Source organism: Echiichthys vipera (genome assembly GCF_963691815.1).
Source record: "Echiichthys vipera genome assembly, chromosome: 21".
Classification (NCBI taxonomy): domain Eukaryota; kingdom Metazoa; phylum Chordata; class Actinopteri; order Perciformes; family Trachinidae; genus Echiichthys; species Echiichthys vipera.
This window is the reverse complement of record NC_139846.1, coordinates 8,033,917-8,051,545: the sequence shown is the minus strand read 5'-3', so window position 1 is coordinate 8,051,545 and position 17,629 is coordinate 8,033,917. Positions and strand designations below refer to the sequence as shown.

Here is a 17,629-nt window from a genome sequence, read left to right as displayed (position 1 = left end):
CACAGTCATTGAAGATGTTAAGGGCTTAGTTGTTACAGGGCACTTTGCATTAAATAAGTAACCTTATAACATTTCACAAGTCAAAAAGACATTTGACTGTTTGGCCTCTGAGGTGTGGACGGATCTCGAAAAACAGTAACAGATCCAAACAAACACCAATGACATTGTTTCACTTTGGAATTACTTTTTTTGCATTCATGCCACCGCAGCTCGACGCTAGCGTGTAACAGTCAAGGTCAGCTAGGGTCGAGCACGGGAGGATGTTGCCCATTACAGTACTGAATGAAGAAGAAGAGTTGAATTGCAGTTTTGTCCAGTGTGTAGGATTTAGTGGCATCTAGTGGTGAGGTTGCAGATTGCGTCCAACTGAATAACCCTCTGCTCACCCCTTCCTTTCCAAGCGTGTGGGAGAACCTACGGTGGCCTCCAGATAACGTCAAAACACAAATAGCCCTGTCTAGAGCCCGTGTTTGGTTTATCCGTTCTGGGCTACTGTGGAAACATGACAGACTCTGCTTCCAAAGAAGATAAAGAGCTCATTCTAAGACAACAAACAATTCTTAAGCCGTTTTCTCACACGAACGCCGGACAATGTCAGGAGTTTCCCTTTCTCACACGTAGCGCACAACAGGAGATTGTCAGTGCAAGATGCGTTCTCGCTGGAAATCCTTTCTCCCCTGATCTGGGAGACGGGGGGCTCCCCGGCAGAGCGCAAAGAGGCGGATTGCACCGTTATGACGTAGCCCGTTCATAATTTGGTCATAAATGACCGATCTCTTGCGGTTCCTTGAATTTGTCTGATGATTTGGTGACATTTTCTTTGCCGTCTTTGTATGATTGACCCTTCGTCTTCACCCTCAGTCGTTTGTTTACTAAGACCGCTAGCTACATGATTAATCCGTCATCAACTCGCCCACTCACTCGCTGTGAATTCTCAGAGAGATTACACAGATTTTGCTCTAAACTAGGGAGCTGGCAGATGTCTGAATGATTTGGATATCTGCTCCTCTGGGTAATATCTAGATAATTTCAGTGCATGCTTAAGCTTCAGGTGATTATACGCCAATAAAGTTATGAATATTCCATGTCTCCCAATACGTCCCCCTAAATCCTACACACTGCTTCTTAAAGTTTATAATTTCCCCACCTCCAAACTGTTGATACCATTCAGGAAATGTGAGTCAAAGCATTTGCAGTAAAAACCAAGTGAAGTTAAATATGTTATAGGCCCCTTCGCACCGTTATCATCACTTGACTGGAATTTAAGTGTTCTGACAAATCTGCCTGCTGTCGTTATCATTAAGAGTTGGCAGTAAAACCAGCACCAGGGGTCTGTCCGAAACCAAACTCTCATTGTGTTTGTCTGAGCCTGGAGAGCAGGACGAGTTGCATTTCCACAGGTAGCTGCCTGAAGTGAAGCCCAGCAGTGGAGGATCACTTGTCTCTGGTAAGCACCATCTCAGTGAGCCTGATGAGCGCGTCTCTCTCTGCCGACGGCCGCAGCATGCTGATCTGCCTGATGGCCTCCTGAACATAGCGCTTGGCCAGGTATTTGGTCTGTTGCACACCATCGCTCTGAAACACAAGAAGAAGAAGAAATTGTCAAGTTGATTTCATCGGCTAAACATTTATGTCACTGGAAAGGCCCTTCTTTCACAGTTGAACACATCCCTTTGGTTGCCTTATTGGAGCAATCATCCTCATCTAGTGGTGATAAAAAAAAATAAGTGAAAGTGCATGTAAATTTGGTTGCTTGATGTTACGTTAACTCTGTCACTACTCAAGCTGGCTGTGATGTTTGGGTCCAGATGATGTACGGTTTTGCTCCACACTGATAGGACGTCCGAGAGAGAGAAGGGGAACATTGCAAAAAGCATCACTAACAGTGTGCCACATTTGATTTTAGCATGGGAAACTCGCCACAGATACTCCAATCAAAGCAGCAAATACAAGTGCTATCGGGGGGACCGGTGGAACAGTGGTTAGAGCAATTGCCCCATGTAAAGAGGCTGATGGTCCTTGAGGCAGCAGCCGCGGGTTTGACTCTGACCTGCTGCCCTTTGCTGCATGTCCCCCCCCCCCCCCTCTCTCACCCCATTTCCTGTCCGTCCTATGTAATGAAGGCTTGAAAAACTGCCAAAAAAAAAGTGTGTGTATACAGGTAGATGAGTGCTTTCATTAGTCAGTCATATGATCTGCCATTGTTTTAACTCGCTCTTTGATAGATACAGTAGTTACTTAGACAATTAACTAGATGGAACTCTTACAGACCACAACTTAAAGACCTGTCCAGGCCTTACATTTAATGGATTTAACCTGCACATTTTAATCTGATTGACAGTGAATTGTTGGTCATACCTGAAAGACGTACTGCCAGGCTCGATCTACGTCTCCTTTAGAGCTAAAACGTCTCATGATCATTGTGTGGAGCTCAGGAAACTGAAGACAGAAAGTAAAGGTTCAGACTGACAGTAGACAGCGTGTGTTCTAGCAATACGATCCAGATGTACGGTTTCTATGACCAACTTAAATGCAGATGTTGATCTCACCTGTTGACAAGCAAACAGGACCGGTCCAGTGGCCAAACCGAGTTTGAGATCTGCAGCCGAGGGTTTCCCCAAGTGATTGGCTCCTGATGTGAAATCCAAAACATCATCCACCAGCTACCAGACAGAAAAAAAGGAACCCATAGAACCATTATTTATGAACTTCAGACGGCATTATAAATCTGCTATAGGTTTAAATGACCTATGCGTTTTAAATCTTTTATAGGTTTTAAAATTAAAGTTATTTATGTGTTATTTCTCCCAATGCTTTTAATGTTTTATGTGAAGCACTTTGAATTACCTTGTTGTTGAATTGTGCTATACAAATAAAATGTTCCTGCGGTTATGTTCTTCAGGTTGTATAGGTGAAACTATAGAGAGCTTACATGCTTTATCTGGTCAGAATTAAAACAAAAAGCAGAAACTATAGAAATGACCTGAAATGCAATGCCAACATTCTTCCCATACTGGTAGGCTATTTCATGAACTTCAGGATCCGAATTTACCAGAACAGATACCTTAAATGAAAAAGAAGGTACAGGTCAACAAACAAACATTAAGTTTTAACACCAACTCTGATACTGTATTCGTGTGGGAGCAGAAGGTACATACTGCTTTACAACTGTTTGCAATAAGACTAGCGGTCTTCTTGAAGGTTTTCTCGAGGTAGTGTTTGAATCTCTCATTCTCGTTCTCTTTGGAGCCCAGCTGCATGAATTCACCTGAAAGCACAGACATTTATTTAGGGAGTTTGTTAAACAGAGAGTTTGGATTTTGATTTTTTTGAAGGTTGTATGGACAAACTTTTCCATAGTCAGCGTATAGTAGATGCAGTCGGCACGCACACAGGAGGACAGGCACGGAACATAAACACTACACTGCTGTGCACGGGGGCAGTAGCTTAATGTATTTTAGCCACTTTAAAAAAATAGGAAAATCAATTTAGTTGATTCAGTTTAAGTGTACACTATATTTAGAATATTTTCACTGCTTTCTGATGGGGAACTGAAGCCGTTCTATGCTATCTTCACAGCTGCCAGACTTCATTGACAAAAACAGTCATTTTACTTCACAGATCACAGGAGTTTCTGGTCTACCGCTGCCTCCATCTGTGAGAGGTAGGTTTGTTTGTGTTATTGTGCGACTTTGGTGTTTTAAAAGGGTTAAAGCTGCAGTGAGCCCTGCGGCTAGATTTTCTAACGCCAGAAAACAGAGCCAATGACGAGGTCTATCCATCTTCAACTGCTTGTCCCTACGGGCAATTTAGAGTCATCACTGAACCTAACACATGCATGGCTTTGGACTGTGGGAGGAAGAACCCGGAGAAAACCCACGCAGACACGGAGAAAACATGCAAACTCCACACAGAAGAGCCCCAGCCCGGATTCAAACCAGCAACCCTCTTGCTGTGAGGCGACAGTGCTAACCACCACCCAAATGAGGAGGTGCAAAAGTCAAATTTTTGTCTCTGAACATTTTATTTACAATATCATCACAGATTATTATGGATTTTTTTTTTTTTGTCCAACAACGGCAAAAATAAACTGCCTCCGCCTGCTCTAACTTAAAAACTAACTAACGGCCTGGTGGCTTTGAAGAAAGCTTAGATAACTGCTTCAGTTCCCTCCACGTGAACTTTAACAGTGCTGTCTGACGGCGAGTTAAAGCTGTGAAAATATTCTAAATATAGTGTACACAAACAGTTTTTGAGTGGCTGAAATGTTTTTGCTGTGTGGCCTCGTCAACAGGTGCCGATACTCTTCCTCCCTTTAATGGTTAAGTTACAGCTTCCAATGTGCTTCAAAGTGGCGTAGTACAGCTTTAGCTACAATTTTAAGAAAGACTTACTCACTGACATGGCAAAATGGCATGAACAATTTACCTCGCACCAGGTCCTCGATCACCTGGGAGAACACTTTCACCACTGTGATGTTACCGATACGAGCGATTGCCAGGGAAGCAGCCGAGAGGATGAAATCTCCCGCTAAGATGGCCTGGAAGAGAGAGAACTCATGTTATGCACATCTGAAAAAACAAACAAAAAGACAAAACGAATGACAAAGTAGTAGTAGAAAATATGAAGTGAGGAGAAAAGGACAGTTTTCTTACCTTTTTTTCCCCCCACACTTCATTGATGGTTCTCTTTCCCCGCCGTTTATCTGATCCGTCTATAACGTCGTCGTGCACCAGGCTGGCAGTGTGGATCATTTCTGTGATCATAGCTATGTTCCTCTGCCCCGGGATCAAATCTCTACAGAGGACAAAGACGACACACAACGGGTTGCAGGAAGTGAGATGGAATAAAACCCTGGATGATAATAATTAAGGCGTTATCACAGGGTGCGGTGCAACTGTATCATAGGTCACTTTAGATCAGCAGTAGCAGTAAATGGTTAAAACATCAATGCCCTTTTTTGGTGAGAGGAGATGAGGCGGAGCCAAGATGCCATGTCCATTTTATATAATGGACAATCTATCGTCACACTGTTAAATAATCACCTAAGTCATTTTTTTGTCCAAATAGGTTTTTTTGCCTAAATCATCTCATGACGCCTGCCACCTATGGTAAAATCGCCTACATCCTCAGTTGATCAGATCATGTGATTTTACCCCTTTAAGATAATGGCCTATGTCAAGTGTGCTTCGCTTTTGGTGAAGTTTTTTGTGTTTCCTGAAAAACTTAGTTTAGGCAATTATTTAAACAGGGTGAGGCTATGGTAAAAACATAACATTTTGTTTTGGTACCCGGTTCTGTTGCTGTGGATGTTGAGCGCCCGGGCCATCAGGACTACTATCAGTGGTCGGATGGCTTTGCCCTGGCCATCAAAGTAGTAGTCACATAGAGACTTCAGCTCTTTTTTGGATACGAACATTTCCTGTGAGGCAGAGTTATACAAATTCATGGAGCTTTAGCTGCAAAGTCACGTTTTGTAACACACACCCACACACACTCACACTCTGTACCTTTCTGATGTCATCATATAAATTTGTTAAATCTTTCTGGGCTAACGTGAAGGGGTCCTTCGGCTTCGCGTCGCTGTGTGCACTCCTGCAGCAACAAGACTGTAGCGTAGGATTCAGGAACCGTGACTTGTGTCTGCAGAGGACAACAACAACAACAACAAACAGTAGCTGTCAAATACAGAAACACATGTGGAAATACAGGAAACTAATTGATAGGTGGAATATTTTATAAAAAAAACTGGCCTATAGCTTGATCGCTTTGGTACAACATACTGTTTATTTACAATATGCATGCAGGCTATGACACCCCAGATCCTTGGTTTGGATAAGTGTCATTTGTTTAGATCCCCAACAGCTCTTACAAGGGCAACACTACTCTTGCTGCAACCAATTTCATGTGATTATGTAAATACTATATTGATTAATGTTTAATCAGAATTGCTGTCCGTCTGGAACACTGTGCACAAATACATTCAATAGTTTTGTTACAGAGCAAAGCCTTTGGTTAAAAACAACTCACCTTGTAAAGTTTAACGTTCTGGGTTTGGTCTGTGTTGGTAGAGCGGACGGCTGCCCCTGCACGAACAACAAGGACATGATACCCAAGGAGTCAAGATTTCGTATATTAAATAATACTTTTAGGCCAAGTCAGAGTCAGGATTTCTCTCCAAGAATGTCATTCCTGGCAGCTTTAAGAAGGCAGCATATGTTAGTAAATATAATTCACAGAAAGAACCATGCAACATGACGAATAATACAAAATAAAATCTGAGATTGTGGTTCAGATTTCTGCTTGAAGTTATTTGAGGGTGTTGAGGGAAAGGTTCGTTGTTTCAACTCTTTCTAAGGAGATCATCAAAGATAGAAACAGACAAACAGCTAAAAAAACAAGGACACCATGCTGAACAAAGATAGGTCAACATACACAGAACTGCTAGACAACAATGACTACAAATAAACAAATACTGCAAAAAACTGGAGGAGCACAGTGAGTCATTGATTGATTAATGAATGAATTAGGTGCCAAAAAATAAAATAAAAACCGAAATCAAGGGGATCTTGATAAAACATTGTGGACAGCTAGCCGACCAAAGGGCAGAGCTTTAGGTAATTGCTAAATAATGTCTGGAGCAGGTCTTGACCTTTTAACGTTGTATGCGCTGATAAGTTGTGGACAAGCCATCAGTCCTTGCAAACGGTCAACATTCAAGTGTGAAATATGCTAATAAAGATAAGTTAAATATTAATGATAGTCAAGGTTGCCAGGAAAAGTCCCAAACAGTAAAGTAATAGACCCCCTGAGCTGAAAATGACCATTCAGCGGTGCTGGCTGACAGCCCTGCGGTGACCTTCCTGGGGTTTGACAGCACTCCCTTCCCCGGTGTGTTCTACCAAACAAGCCGGAAAACTCACCCTGTCCCCCGGCCCGGAGCTCCATGGAGACCGCCCCAGAGAGGACGTGGAGACCGTCACAGACCTGCCGTTAATGTGCCACAATGTTTCAAATAAACTCGTGCTCGTGCAGTTTGCACTCCACCTCCGGCACTGCCTCCACAGCGAGCACGCCATGTTCCCGGAGCACAGCAGCGCCGGGACAGGTTATATATCACACCGGAAGCGGATGTTGGTGAATGAGTACGGTTGGTGATGACGTCGCTGCACATACGAGCTTTCTTGTCTTTTTCTGTAATTGTGTTTTTTGTGTGGACATTATTGTAAGGTGAAAGCACGATTAAATTAAAGAATTTAAAAAAAGGAGAGGAAAGACAGTCCCTTCAAGACTTAATCCAAAGTATTAATGATACAAGGAACAAGGATATGTATTTATATAATCGAGCTTTCAATTAAATGCTTTTGTTTTTATGTTTTTACTTCCTTTTTTAAAAGAGTGTATTTAAGTACTCTTTCTTCTTAAATGTACGTATGTCATGTCATTATAATGTAAGACTGTAATGTTCATTGTAAGGAAAAATTACTGCTTTATATATTTACCTTTTAAACGGAATTCCATTGCTAGGCAACCAACAGCCCTTGGTCATTGTTAACTTCCTGTCAACTGATGTCATTCACGTACACTGCAACAGGAAATAAACTAGGACACATTTAGAATGTTTATGTTTACATATTTTAAAAAGGTTCATACATAATTTTATTTATTTTATTGAGTGTGATTATAGCTTGTTTATATAAAAAAGTGTGATGCCGAAATGTTCTCCAACAGTTTGTGTCGTGTCACATGATGTTTGGGAGAATTTGCAAATAAAGTTGTGAAGAAAAAAAGAAAAGAAAGCGAGAGTTGAAGCTGAGACCATAGTGGTTGAGACACATAAGGAGCTCCTTTATAAATGTTATTGTATCATAAATGCAGCGGTAGAGGTAGACTACGGTTGTCTTAGGTTCAAACTGGTCTCCGGGGAAACGGCCGAGTAACGTGGCTAACGTTGACCGACGGTAGCTGGGTTGCTAATAGCAAACGTTTGCTAGCTGTAGCCAACATTGTTTGTGTTTACAAAACACTATATTAGCATAACCTGTTCATCTGGAATGCGACGCCAAATTAAAACCTATTTTAGTATTTACACACTGCTGTTAAAATCCAATTTACAGGTTTAGTTTTAGTCATTGTTCTTTAGTTATTACTTTAATTTAGGGTGTTTTCATAGAAGCTACCTAGCCTAGCTGCTAACTAATTAAAGGTGGCTGTTTGTTAGTGGTGGAGAGCAGCTCAGTGCGTGATAAAGTACAATTTGAGGTGCTTGTATTTTGCGTGAGTATTACTAGTTAATACCTCCTGACACTTGTACTACTCCAGAGTGAAATTCTGCACTCTTAACTCCACTTACTGCATTTAGTTGACAGCTTCAGTTACTTGTTCCTTTGCAGCAATATGATCAAAGTATAAAATATGATTCATTTGTATACATTAACTACCCAAATAATATGTGTACTCCTGATGGTTTGTGTGCATTTAGCTGATATTGTTTCGTTAAAGTAAAAATAGTATTTTGAAGAGTATTTTTGCAGTCAAGTCCATTTAAGGCAGTTACTGTGTTGTGGACATGTGGAGCCCCTGCAAAGTGTTAGTCTTTGCTCTGGTAGCAGCCTCTAGTCTCACATCTGTACATGTTCTGGAGTTCTGCCAAAGTAGTGACTGGGACTGCCATGATGATAGTCCTGACAACAAGGCATCAGACAGCCAGGTGCACTCATACACTGTCAAACCCAGGTGGAACATGAGTGTTTCAAACCTTATACAGGACCTGGAGCAGTTCAAAGTGTCCTGCAAGAAGCTAATAGGTAGAAAAAAAAAAGTGATTTGTGTGTTTTATTTCGAGTCAGTTGAAAAAAACTTCACGGTAATAATTGTGCAATACAATCCTTTCTATCCTCTCTGCAGAGACATTCCCAGTCGATGAGGTCAATGGTAACTTTGCTCGCCCTGTAAAGAACTGCATATTCTCCAAATCCATTCCAACCCCACTGAAAGGCCCGCTGAGACTTGCAGCAGCTTCGAAGGTGAGGTAAGGTGCAATGTAATCAGGAGCGCCACAGAGTCTTTACAGGAAATGTAAAGAATTAATCTATGTCTGAATTTGTCTCAACAGGACGTCATCGAGGGCGTTTTAGACTTGGATGTGGCTGTAACCCGCTCAGATGATTTTGTGCATTATGCCAGCGGGGGCAGACTGCCATTAGGATCAGAGCCACTTGCTCACAGATATGGAGGACATCAGGTAATGATTTATTATTGTACATAAACTACTAACTTAATTAGCAGCATATCCAATTTCAAAAACATATATTTTTTTAAATTAAATCAAGGTATAAGATACTTTATTTGTGATAAAACAGGTGTATGCAGTTTTTTATTTATTTATTTATTTTTAGTTATTTTATTATTCCACATGAGCTGAGCTGAGTCACGTGATATCTTGTACCTACAAATACCTGTATTCTTATACGGGCTCTTTTAGACGCATGGTTTTGTTTTTTGCATGAAACTGCACAGTATAACCTCAACCTATAAGTCATCCACTGAGGTCTAAATTAAGCCACAAGTATATTAGCCAAGTCTGTGTACATTTCCTTCAAGATGATAATAACCGTGTAGTGTACATCTGAGTCTAGATGTGATCAAAGTTGATGACATTCAAATGTACTGATGAATACCTCTTTCTTCATCAGTTTGGCTACTGGGCAGGTCAGCTGGGCGATGGTCGAGCACATTCCCTAGGTCAGTACACCAACAGGTGAGAATATGTGTTAATTAGGCTCCTCACGTATTCAAAGTAATGTATATTCAAGGTGCATCGCCAGTTAAAGCTTTAACTTATATTCCTCCTAAAATGTCCCACAGGAAAGGAGAAGTATGGGAACTGCAGCTTAAAGGCTCTGGAAAGACACCTTATTCAAGGTCTGTGTTTTTAGTTGTTTTTCTTCCTTTTCCTCCAACTTTTCCGTGTTTAGCTTTTGCACGTTTTTGATACCAAGTGGCAGCAAGAGGCAACTATCTTTAATCTGAAAACATGGATTTGGAAATTTTAATTCAGGTCGGGAGATGGCAGAGCTGTGATCCGTTCCTCTGTAAGGGAGTTCCTGTGCAGTGAAGCCATGCATTTCCTGGGTGTTCCAACAAGCAGGGCTGCCAGGTGAGAGGAACAACTGATGGATGAAGGCAATAAACAGGCTTCACGTATCAAATGATCTGTTTGTTTTTACTAGGCCTTAATATTGTGTGTTGGATTCATATTGGATTCTCAGGAATTAAAGTTCTTAGTCACTATGCCAAATTTCTGTCAATTGGAGAGGCCATGTATGGGATCAGTGTAGATAAAAATATGATTTTAGTGGGCAAAAGTCATGCTACACCCTTGTTATGTCAGTAGGTGGCGGTAATTAGCTGTGGAATAACCTTTGGACAGGAGTTAGTCATGTTAACGGGTAATGTTACGGGTGACTTTCTGGCTCACAAAGCAAATTACTGGAAAGTCATGACGCCCTACGTTCCCTCACTGCCCTTATTTCTAGGCTAGTAATATTATAAAACCTCTGTTAATATTATAAAACAGACACAGAAATGTTGTGCAGCTATATAATGTTAACTGGTTTTATGGTTGCACTTCGTTAAATGATGTTAAAATAAAATGTGACGGTAAATTGTCCTAACCGGAGCCCAGTATGCACAGTACTAGATTTTTCTTTATTTTTTTGCCACAATGCACAGCATATGTGCGTCACAGAACCCGAACCTCACACTTTTTCATTCAGCCCACATTATAGTTGCCAACCAGTATCACACAGACGCTTAAACGTGCCTTGCCTTGTGTGTCAGTATCAGACGGCGATGGGCGTGACATAGCAGCGCTTGGGAGCAAAAACAGGCTGCTCCTCCTGACTGCTATTATTGCCTGGGGGTTCCACACCCACATGGGGCCCAAAGGCTCTTGGCTGGCCCCCACAAACATCCCGCACACAGCAAAATAGGAAAAAAAAGAGAAAATCCAGGCAGGGTCATAAGTGCAAGGGTCAGTGGATCATAAGTGATGATTGAGAGGAATTACTTTTCTATTAGTCTATCATTTTTTTAGGTAACCCCTGCGTAGTATAGCTGCAGATGTTGTTTTTTTTATTGATTTAGAATTGGTGCAGTTTTATATATAATATATATCCATAATATCTGTGCTATATTACTGTTAGCCAGGCCATGCAGGTTCCAGCATTCAATAAAAACAACATCTAATAAAAATGTTTACCAGACCTCAGATAATCCAGAATTTGAAATTGCTACTTCCAATGGCATGTAGAAGTACCCTGTAGCCCCAGTGTCTGTATTAACATGTATACCTTTAGTGGATTATTTACTGTTACTGTTGATTGGTCAAGTTATTGATCAGATGTTTGCTTTTAGTCTAATCATAAGTGACGAGCCGGTGATGAGGGATCAATTCTACAATGGCAATGTGAAGATAGAAAGAGGTAGGTATTCATGTTAATCTACTTCAAACTTTCATTATCAGTTACATGTAATGTTTCATCACATTACATGTTTTAGTAGAGGACTTTGATGTTGTTCTTTTACAGGGGCTGTTGTTCTCCGGTTAGCCAAGTCATGGTTTCGTATTGGATCTGTAGAAATTTTGTCTCAAAGTGGAGAGATAGATCTCCTGAGGTGAGTCCGCTCATTAGGTTTTTCAGGCTTTCTTCTCATTCCATGGCCTCCTACTGCGTGTGCAGGGGATTACTGCAGCTTTCATATTGTTCTGTTGATTTTAGAAAGCTGTTGAACTTCGTGATTGATGAACATTTTTCTTCAATCAATTCCGATGACCCAGATAAATATTTGGTAAGTAATTATTATCACTGAAAACAAGGTTTTACTTGATCTTACTTTAAAATAAAACAACCGTAATCTGAAGTAGGAGGATGATGATGATGATGATGATGATGATGATGATGATGATGATGATGTCATACGTCAACAGTAAAGCGTCTTTTTTTACCGCTCACAAACATTCCGCTTTGGTTACGGTGTGTCTGCATGCTTTTTATTTAGCCGTTTGTTTCTTTGAAGAAATTCCTCCTTTCATGCTTTGTATTTTGTTTTCTTTACATTTCCTCAGGTGTTTTATTCCACAGTTGTAAATGAAACAGCACATCTGATTGCCCAGTGGATGTCTGTTGGGTTTGCACACGGTGAGAACCTCTCCTGGCTGCACATTTTCTCACACAACTTCTGTCAACATCTGCTGATATTTATTGTGTGTTATCACAACAGGTGTGTGCAACACGGACAACTTCAGCCTCCTGTCTATCACCATCGACTATGGACCCTTTGGCTTCATGGAGTCTTATAACCCCAGTGTGTACAAAGATGCATGTCTGTGTTTTATTGAAGCAACATGTCCTGTTCTTCCAATATCAAACAAAGCTTTTAATGTTGCAGATTTTGTCCCCAACACATCTGATGATGAGGGCAGGTACAGCATAGGAGCTCAGGCCAACATTGGACTGTTCAACCTTGAGAAGCTCTTGATGGCTCTCACTCCTGTTTTGTCTAAAAAGCAGAACCATGAGTAAGAACAACTTGCGTGATAACTGTTTATATTATGGGTACTTTAAATAATGTGACTTACTGTATATTGACTTGCTTTTCACCAATACAAAGTGCAACAGCAGTCACCGATCAATTCTACTTCCCTTTACACATGACTAACTTTGAACAGAGAACTCGATTAGCCAGTGGTAAATACAGAACAGTGAGACCGTAATGTACACATACATCATGTTGTTCTCTTTCTGCTCTATATTTTAGATTTCCTTAGACTTAATATTTTTGTCTTCATGTTGTTTTTCAGGGCTAAAATCATTTTAAAGGGATATGCTGACATTTTCCAGATGAGGTGAGCTACATGTAAGATTCTTTATGTTGCCCTTCATGCTACAGTTTATCCATCCAGAGTAATAATACATGGTTTTCTATACTTATTCATTTATTTATTTCAGGTTTCATCACCTTTTTAAAGCTAAACTGGGGCTTCTTGGTGAAGAGGAGGAAGATGGCTACCTAATTGCCTTCCTGCTTAAGGCAAGTCATTGACATGATTCACCTCAGCCTGTGAAATGTAATCTCTCTGGCTGTGTACAAACTGTATTTGTTGTACTCCCATTCTAGATAATGGAGAACACAGAGTCGGACTTCACTATGACCTTCAGGCAGCTCAGTGAAGTTTCAGCACAGCAGCTTCACAACGGGAACTTCACACTGGTAAAGTTGCACTCACTGGCCACTTTATTAGGTGCACCTGGTGCTTAATAAAGTGTCAGTGTGGTGTTCTGCTGCTGTTCCCTCTCTGTAGAAAGTAGGTGGTGTTGTGCGTTCACAGATGCTCTCCTGCATTCCTCTGTTGTAACCAGTGGATATTTGAGTTACTGTTGCCTTTCTATCAGCTCCAACCAGTCTGGCCATTCTCCTCTGACCTCTGGCTAAAACGAGGCATTTGCACCCACAGAACTGCCGCTCACTGGATCTTTTCTCTTTTTGGGACCATTCTCTGTAAAACTTAGAGATGGTTGTGGGTGAAAATCCCAGTAGATCAGCAGTTTGTGAAATACTCAGATCAGCCCGTCTGACACCAACAACCATCCCACGTTCAAAGTCACTTCAATCACCTTTCTTCCCCGTTCTGATGCTCGGTTTGAACTGCAGCACATCGTCTTCACCACGTCTACATGCCTAAATGCATTGAGTCACTGCCATGTGATTGACTGATTAGAAATTTGCGTTAATGAGCAGTTGGACAGGTGTACCTAATAAAGTGGCCGGTGAGGGTATATTCCTGTTTGTAGATTCTGTGGTGAAATCTTTAGTATCCATACCAAGAACTCATCATTGTAGTCATATAGGATGAATAAATTGTGATAAATATGATAAAAGATGCATGTGTATGACTGACATTATTGTTATTAGTATGCAGGTGAGCCACATGCAAAGAGCTGCTACTGTAAACCGAACCATGTGTCAATTCCGAAGTTTAATTTAGATTTCAAGGCATTGTTTTTGTCTTTTTGCATTAGATGTGGGCTCTCGAAGACTTGTCGTCCCACAAGCTCTTCTCTGATTGGCTCAGCATGTACCTGCTCCGGCTCAGCAGGTGAGAAAAAATATGAACAGTAATTTGCTTTAGTTGCTCAAGTTGTTTTGGTAACCCAAGTTTCTCTGAACTATTCCAAAGGTCATTCCATGTTTGCATGAAAACACTTGGTATACTCTTATTTCTGTTTGGGTTTCACTACATTAGTTTGTTGTTATTTTGTGTATTATATCAAAGTGGATGTAATTGTTTGTTTCCCCTGTTCAGACAACAAAATGATAGTGATCTGGGCCGTCAACACAGGATGAAAAGTAAGCCACTAAATCTACATATAAGTTCTGATTTGAACATGGAATAATTTGAAATGTCATATTGAGTCATGGCCTTGTGCTTCAAAACAGCAAGTAAGAAATCATTCACTTCTTGTGATGATGTTTTTAGCAGGAACTATTTTGTCTGAAAAATCTCTTCCAGATGTAAATCCTAGATATGTGCTGAGGAACTGGATGGCACAGTCTGCAATAAGTAAAGCTGAGAAAAATGATTTTTCTGAGGTGTGTATGTGATTTTAACTGATATTACACGTTTCTTAAAAAGTATTACAACTTGATGAATCGATTTAGGAACAATGAAGGCCTTTTTCAACCAACTATTCTATGACTGTTTTAGACAGGCTGTCCTATGACTGATTTAAGCTTTTTTCAGACACATATTTTGATTTATTTAGACTTTTTTCTACATACTATGACTTTTTTATTTGTGGCTTACTTTTGGACGTCAATTTCTGTGACTTTTCCTGACTTTTTTTTCAACAAATTACGCCGTGACTGCTTTTGCCAGGCTATCCTATGACTGATTTGAGCATATTTTGGACATATTATATTTTCACTTTTACTATACTGTACTATTTTAGTTTTTAGATTTCTTTATTTAAAAGGGACAACGCACATTAACAATAGCAGCAAAGTCACAAATGTGCCAGATTTAACCATGCAGGCAAATTTCCATCTGAGTACGGGTTGATGACACTGACTTTTTTTCCAACTATGACTTGAAAAAAAACTTTTTTCAACATACTATACGTTGACTTCCGGGATAATTTACTATTTGTTTTTTTGACATATTGTACTATGACTTTTTTCCACTTTTTTGACATACTATACCAAAAAGTCATTAGTCTAGAGGTCCTAAGATGTATGGAAATGAACTTAAAATCTATTCAATTTAACTTCCACTCATACACTCTATTAAATAATTAAATTTTAAAATCCAAAATGTTCCATTACTTCTTGGTAACAAGTTGTTGATTGATTTTTAACCTGGTTCCTTCTTCATTTCCCCCACGAGGTGGAGCTGCTGCACCATATACTGTCCCGTCCCTTTGTTACACAAGAGACTGCAGAGGAGGCGGGCTATGCAGCAATACCTCCCCTGTGGGCGGAGAGGTTGAAGGTCAGCTGTTCCTCTTGAGAGATTCTTGGACAGAGCAGAAATGCCACGAAGAATTACAACATACCTGGATTTTTTAAAATATATATTGGATGAAATCCTCATGCAGGTGGAAAAGATTGCCAAGATGCCAAGGTCATGGCTGTTTAATGTTCCTTTCAAGATTACATATGTGGATACAGTGACCAAAAAAAAGAACTGATTGGAAATATTCAGCTGTCAAGCCGTCAAAATTCTGCCTCTCCCTGCACTTTTTACTTTTGTGATTTTGTCTATTTAAATTGTGCAATAATAAAACAGGTTTTAGTAGCGTCTGTCCTGTTGCGTTTTTGAAGGATCTAGGTTCACATCGCTACATACCAGGGCTACAGAATGGAATGTGAGTGCTTTTTACATTTCCGATTTCAGCAGGTTGTATTTAATGACAAAAAGATCATCCAGTAATTCCATCCAATAAGAAATTGTTGCATTTTCATACCAGGGTTTATTAGTCATTTGAAACTATTAAGGTATTCTGTATATGTGAAAGTATTTCAAGTATTTACAGCCCTCCATGCAAACATGATATATACAATTCTATGAAAATGTATTTTTTAAGTATGAAGACAGCATTATATTTATGTGATACAAAACAGTTTACTTACACCTCATGTTTGTTACAACAGATAATGCACCACGTTTTCTCTTAGCAGGTTTTCAAACACTGTACAAAACGGGTCTTTGTATGACATTATCTTTAAACTGTGTCGTAAGAATATTCCCCCTCTCACATAATTAATGCAATATTATGTCTTGGATAAGCTGTTTAGAAAAAGAATGGCTGGATAGTCATCTGTTTTCTGGAAGAGATAAAGTCTGTACTGATCTCCACTTGCTTCATTTTGGAGATGTTCAGTATTGTTGTGGATGTAAAGAGTAGCAGTTTTGCTATTTTTTTACTACACAAATGTCTCATTTGGCTAATGATCACCACGCTTCTTGTTCATGGCGAGCATCAGTTCCGACATGAAGTCTCCACCCCCTCCCCCCGGCAATGATGGCGTAGTCCTCTTTGGCGGAGCTGGAGGTCTCTTTTTCACTGAGCCAGGAGGCCGCACTGCTGCTCTCGGTGCAGCAGCAGGTGGTGGAGGAGGTGGCGGAGGGGGTGCACCCGCCCCTGTGAACATTGGCTGAGGTGGAGGCGGAGGTAAAAACCCTGGATCTGGTGGTGGAGGAGGCAGAGACTGGTCCACACCCTTGAAACTCACTGGCGGTGGCGGCGGTGGTAGGGAGTTCAATGGCGGAGGAGGAGGTAGCACTGAACCAAATCCAGCACCCGGAGGAGGGGGCGGAAGGAAGTCTGGTGGGTCCTCTGAAGCATTATCATTGGGCGGGGGTGGAGGAAGGCGGTTGTCCATAGCAGGTGGAGGAGGAGGGAAGTTGGTTGGCAGTTGTCGCTGGGGGGTGGCAGGTTTTGGGGAACGCTTGGCAGCCAAAGGAGGGGGTGGAGGAGGCATAACTGGGTCTGGAGGTGGTGGGGGAAGCATATCAGCCAATGGTGGGGGTGGAGGTGGAGGTGGGACATTTCCAAAGTCCTGAGAAGACAGAATGGAACATTATGATTTGATAATAAAAAACAGATTCAGGTTATCACTTTGGTTTGTTTTTTATTCTTTTGTATTCTAAAAAGATTCATAGTATACCATGTTGAAAAAGTCATAGTATAGTATGTTGAGAAAAATGGAAAAAAGTCATATTGTACTGATTTCTTTCAAACATAATATGTTGAAAAAAGTCACAGGATAGACTGTCTAAAGCAGTTATGGCATAATTTGTTGAAAAGAGTAAGGAAAACTCATAGAAGAAGGCACCTAAAAAGAAGCCAAACATTAAAAAAAAAGCCATTGTATAGCATAGAAATTGAAAAAAAAATCCTAAAAAAGCATTGTTATAGTCACAAACAATGTCATATAAAGTCTTAGTATAGTGATTTATGTCATAAAAAGTTATTTAAAATAGTTAAGTAGCTCCCACATCTCCTCACAATGTCTTTAGGTCCTGTGTGAGCATGTGAGTATTTCAGGTCTGTTTGTAATAAGA

The 17,629-nt window shown here is 40.5% G+C and overlaps 3 protein-coding genes across 4 annotated transcripts in view; 1 reads left to right on the top strand and 2 right to left on the bottom strand.

The window, feature by feature from the left end:
- Window positions 1–19: 19 nt before the first annotated feature.
- On the bottom strand, window positions 20–7,093 carry pdss1 (prenyl (decaprenyl) diphosphate synthase, subunit 1). Its single transcript, XM_083936550.1, has 11 exons — window positions 6,924–7,093; window positions 6,031–6,086; window positions 5,511–5,643; window positions 5,292–5,422; window positions 4,656–4,797; window positions 4,429–4,540; window positions 3,159–3,268; window positions 2,984–3,064; window positions 2,550–2,663; window positions 2,359–2,439; window positions 20–1,575 (listed from the first exon to the last, which is right to left on the bottom strand). The coding sequence occupies exons 1-11, from the start codon at window positions 7,077–7,079 to the stop codon at window positions 1,435–1,437; spliced, it is 1,257 nt and encodes a 418-aa protein (XP_083792676.1). The 5' UTR covers window positions 7,080–7,093; the 3' UTR covers window positions 20–1,434.
- Window positions 7,094–7,819: 726 nt separating this feature from the next.
- LOC310963460 (protein adenylyltransferase SelO-like) lies at window positions 7,820–15,701 on the top strand. Its single transcript, XM_083936309.1, has 19 exons — window positions 7,820–8,807; window positions 8,908–9,026; window positions 9,116–9,244; window positions 9,696–9,760; window positions 9,868–9,924; window positions 10,061–10,159; window positions 11,419–11,486; window positions 11,592–11,679; window positions 11,784–11,853; window positions 12,131–12,203; window positions 12,286–12,369; window positions 12,454–12,583; window positions 12,866–12,910; window positions 13,014–13,095; window positions 13,183–13,275; window positions 14,085–14,161; window positions 14,369–14,412; window positions 14,576–14,655; window positions 15,449–15,701. The coding sequence occupies exons 1-19, from the start codon at window positions 8,570–8,572 to the stop codon at window positions 15,569–15,571; spliced, it is 1,764 nt and encodes a 587-aa protein (XP_083792435.1). The 5' UTR covers window positions 7,820–8,569; the 3' UTR covers window positions 15,572–15,701.
- Window positions 15,702–16,033: 332 nt separating this feature from the next.
- Window positions 16,034–17,629, bottom strand: part of apbb1ip (amyloid beta (A4) precursor protein-binding, family B, member 1 interacting protein) — a 44,512-nt gene continuing 42,916 nt past the window's right edge. For both annotated transcript variants that reach the window (XM_083936349.1, XM_083936350.1), the window contains exon 14: window positions 16,034–17,124. In XM_083936349.1, the coding sequence (XP_083792475.1) occupies window positions 16,510–17,124 (615 nt within the window). In that variant the 3' untranslated portion in view covers window positions 16,034–16,509. The remainder of the gene's footprint in view (window positions 17,125–17,629) is intronic.

Coding starts and splice junctions, on each gene's coding strand:
- pdss1 (XM_083936550.1), bottom strand. CDS start 7,079: ATGGCGTGCTCGCTGTGGAGGCAGTGCCGGAGGTGGAGTGCAAACTGC. Junction 4,541..4,655: donor AAGTGTGGGGGGAAAAAAAG/GTAAGAAAACTG, acceptor TCTCTCTTCCAG/GCCATCTTAGCGGGAGATTT. Junction 1,576..2,358: donor CCTGGCAGTACGTCTTTCAG/GTATGACCAACA, acceptor CTTGTGTTTCAG/AGCGATGGTGTGCAACAGAC.
- LOC310963460 (XM_083936309.1), top strand. CDS start 8,570: ATGTGGAGCCCCTGCAAAGTGTTAGTCTTTGCTCTGGTAGCAGCCTCT. Junction 12,584..12,865: donor TCTAAAAAGCAGAACCATGA/GTAAGAACAACT, acceptor GTTGTTTTTCAG/GGCTAAAATCATTTTAAAGG. Junction 12,911..13,013: donor GCTGACATTTTCCAGATGAG/GTGAGCTACATG, acceptor TATTTATTTCAG/GTTTCATCACCTTTTTAAAG.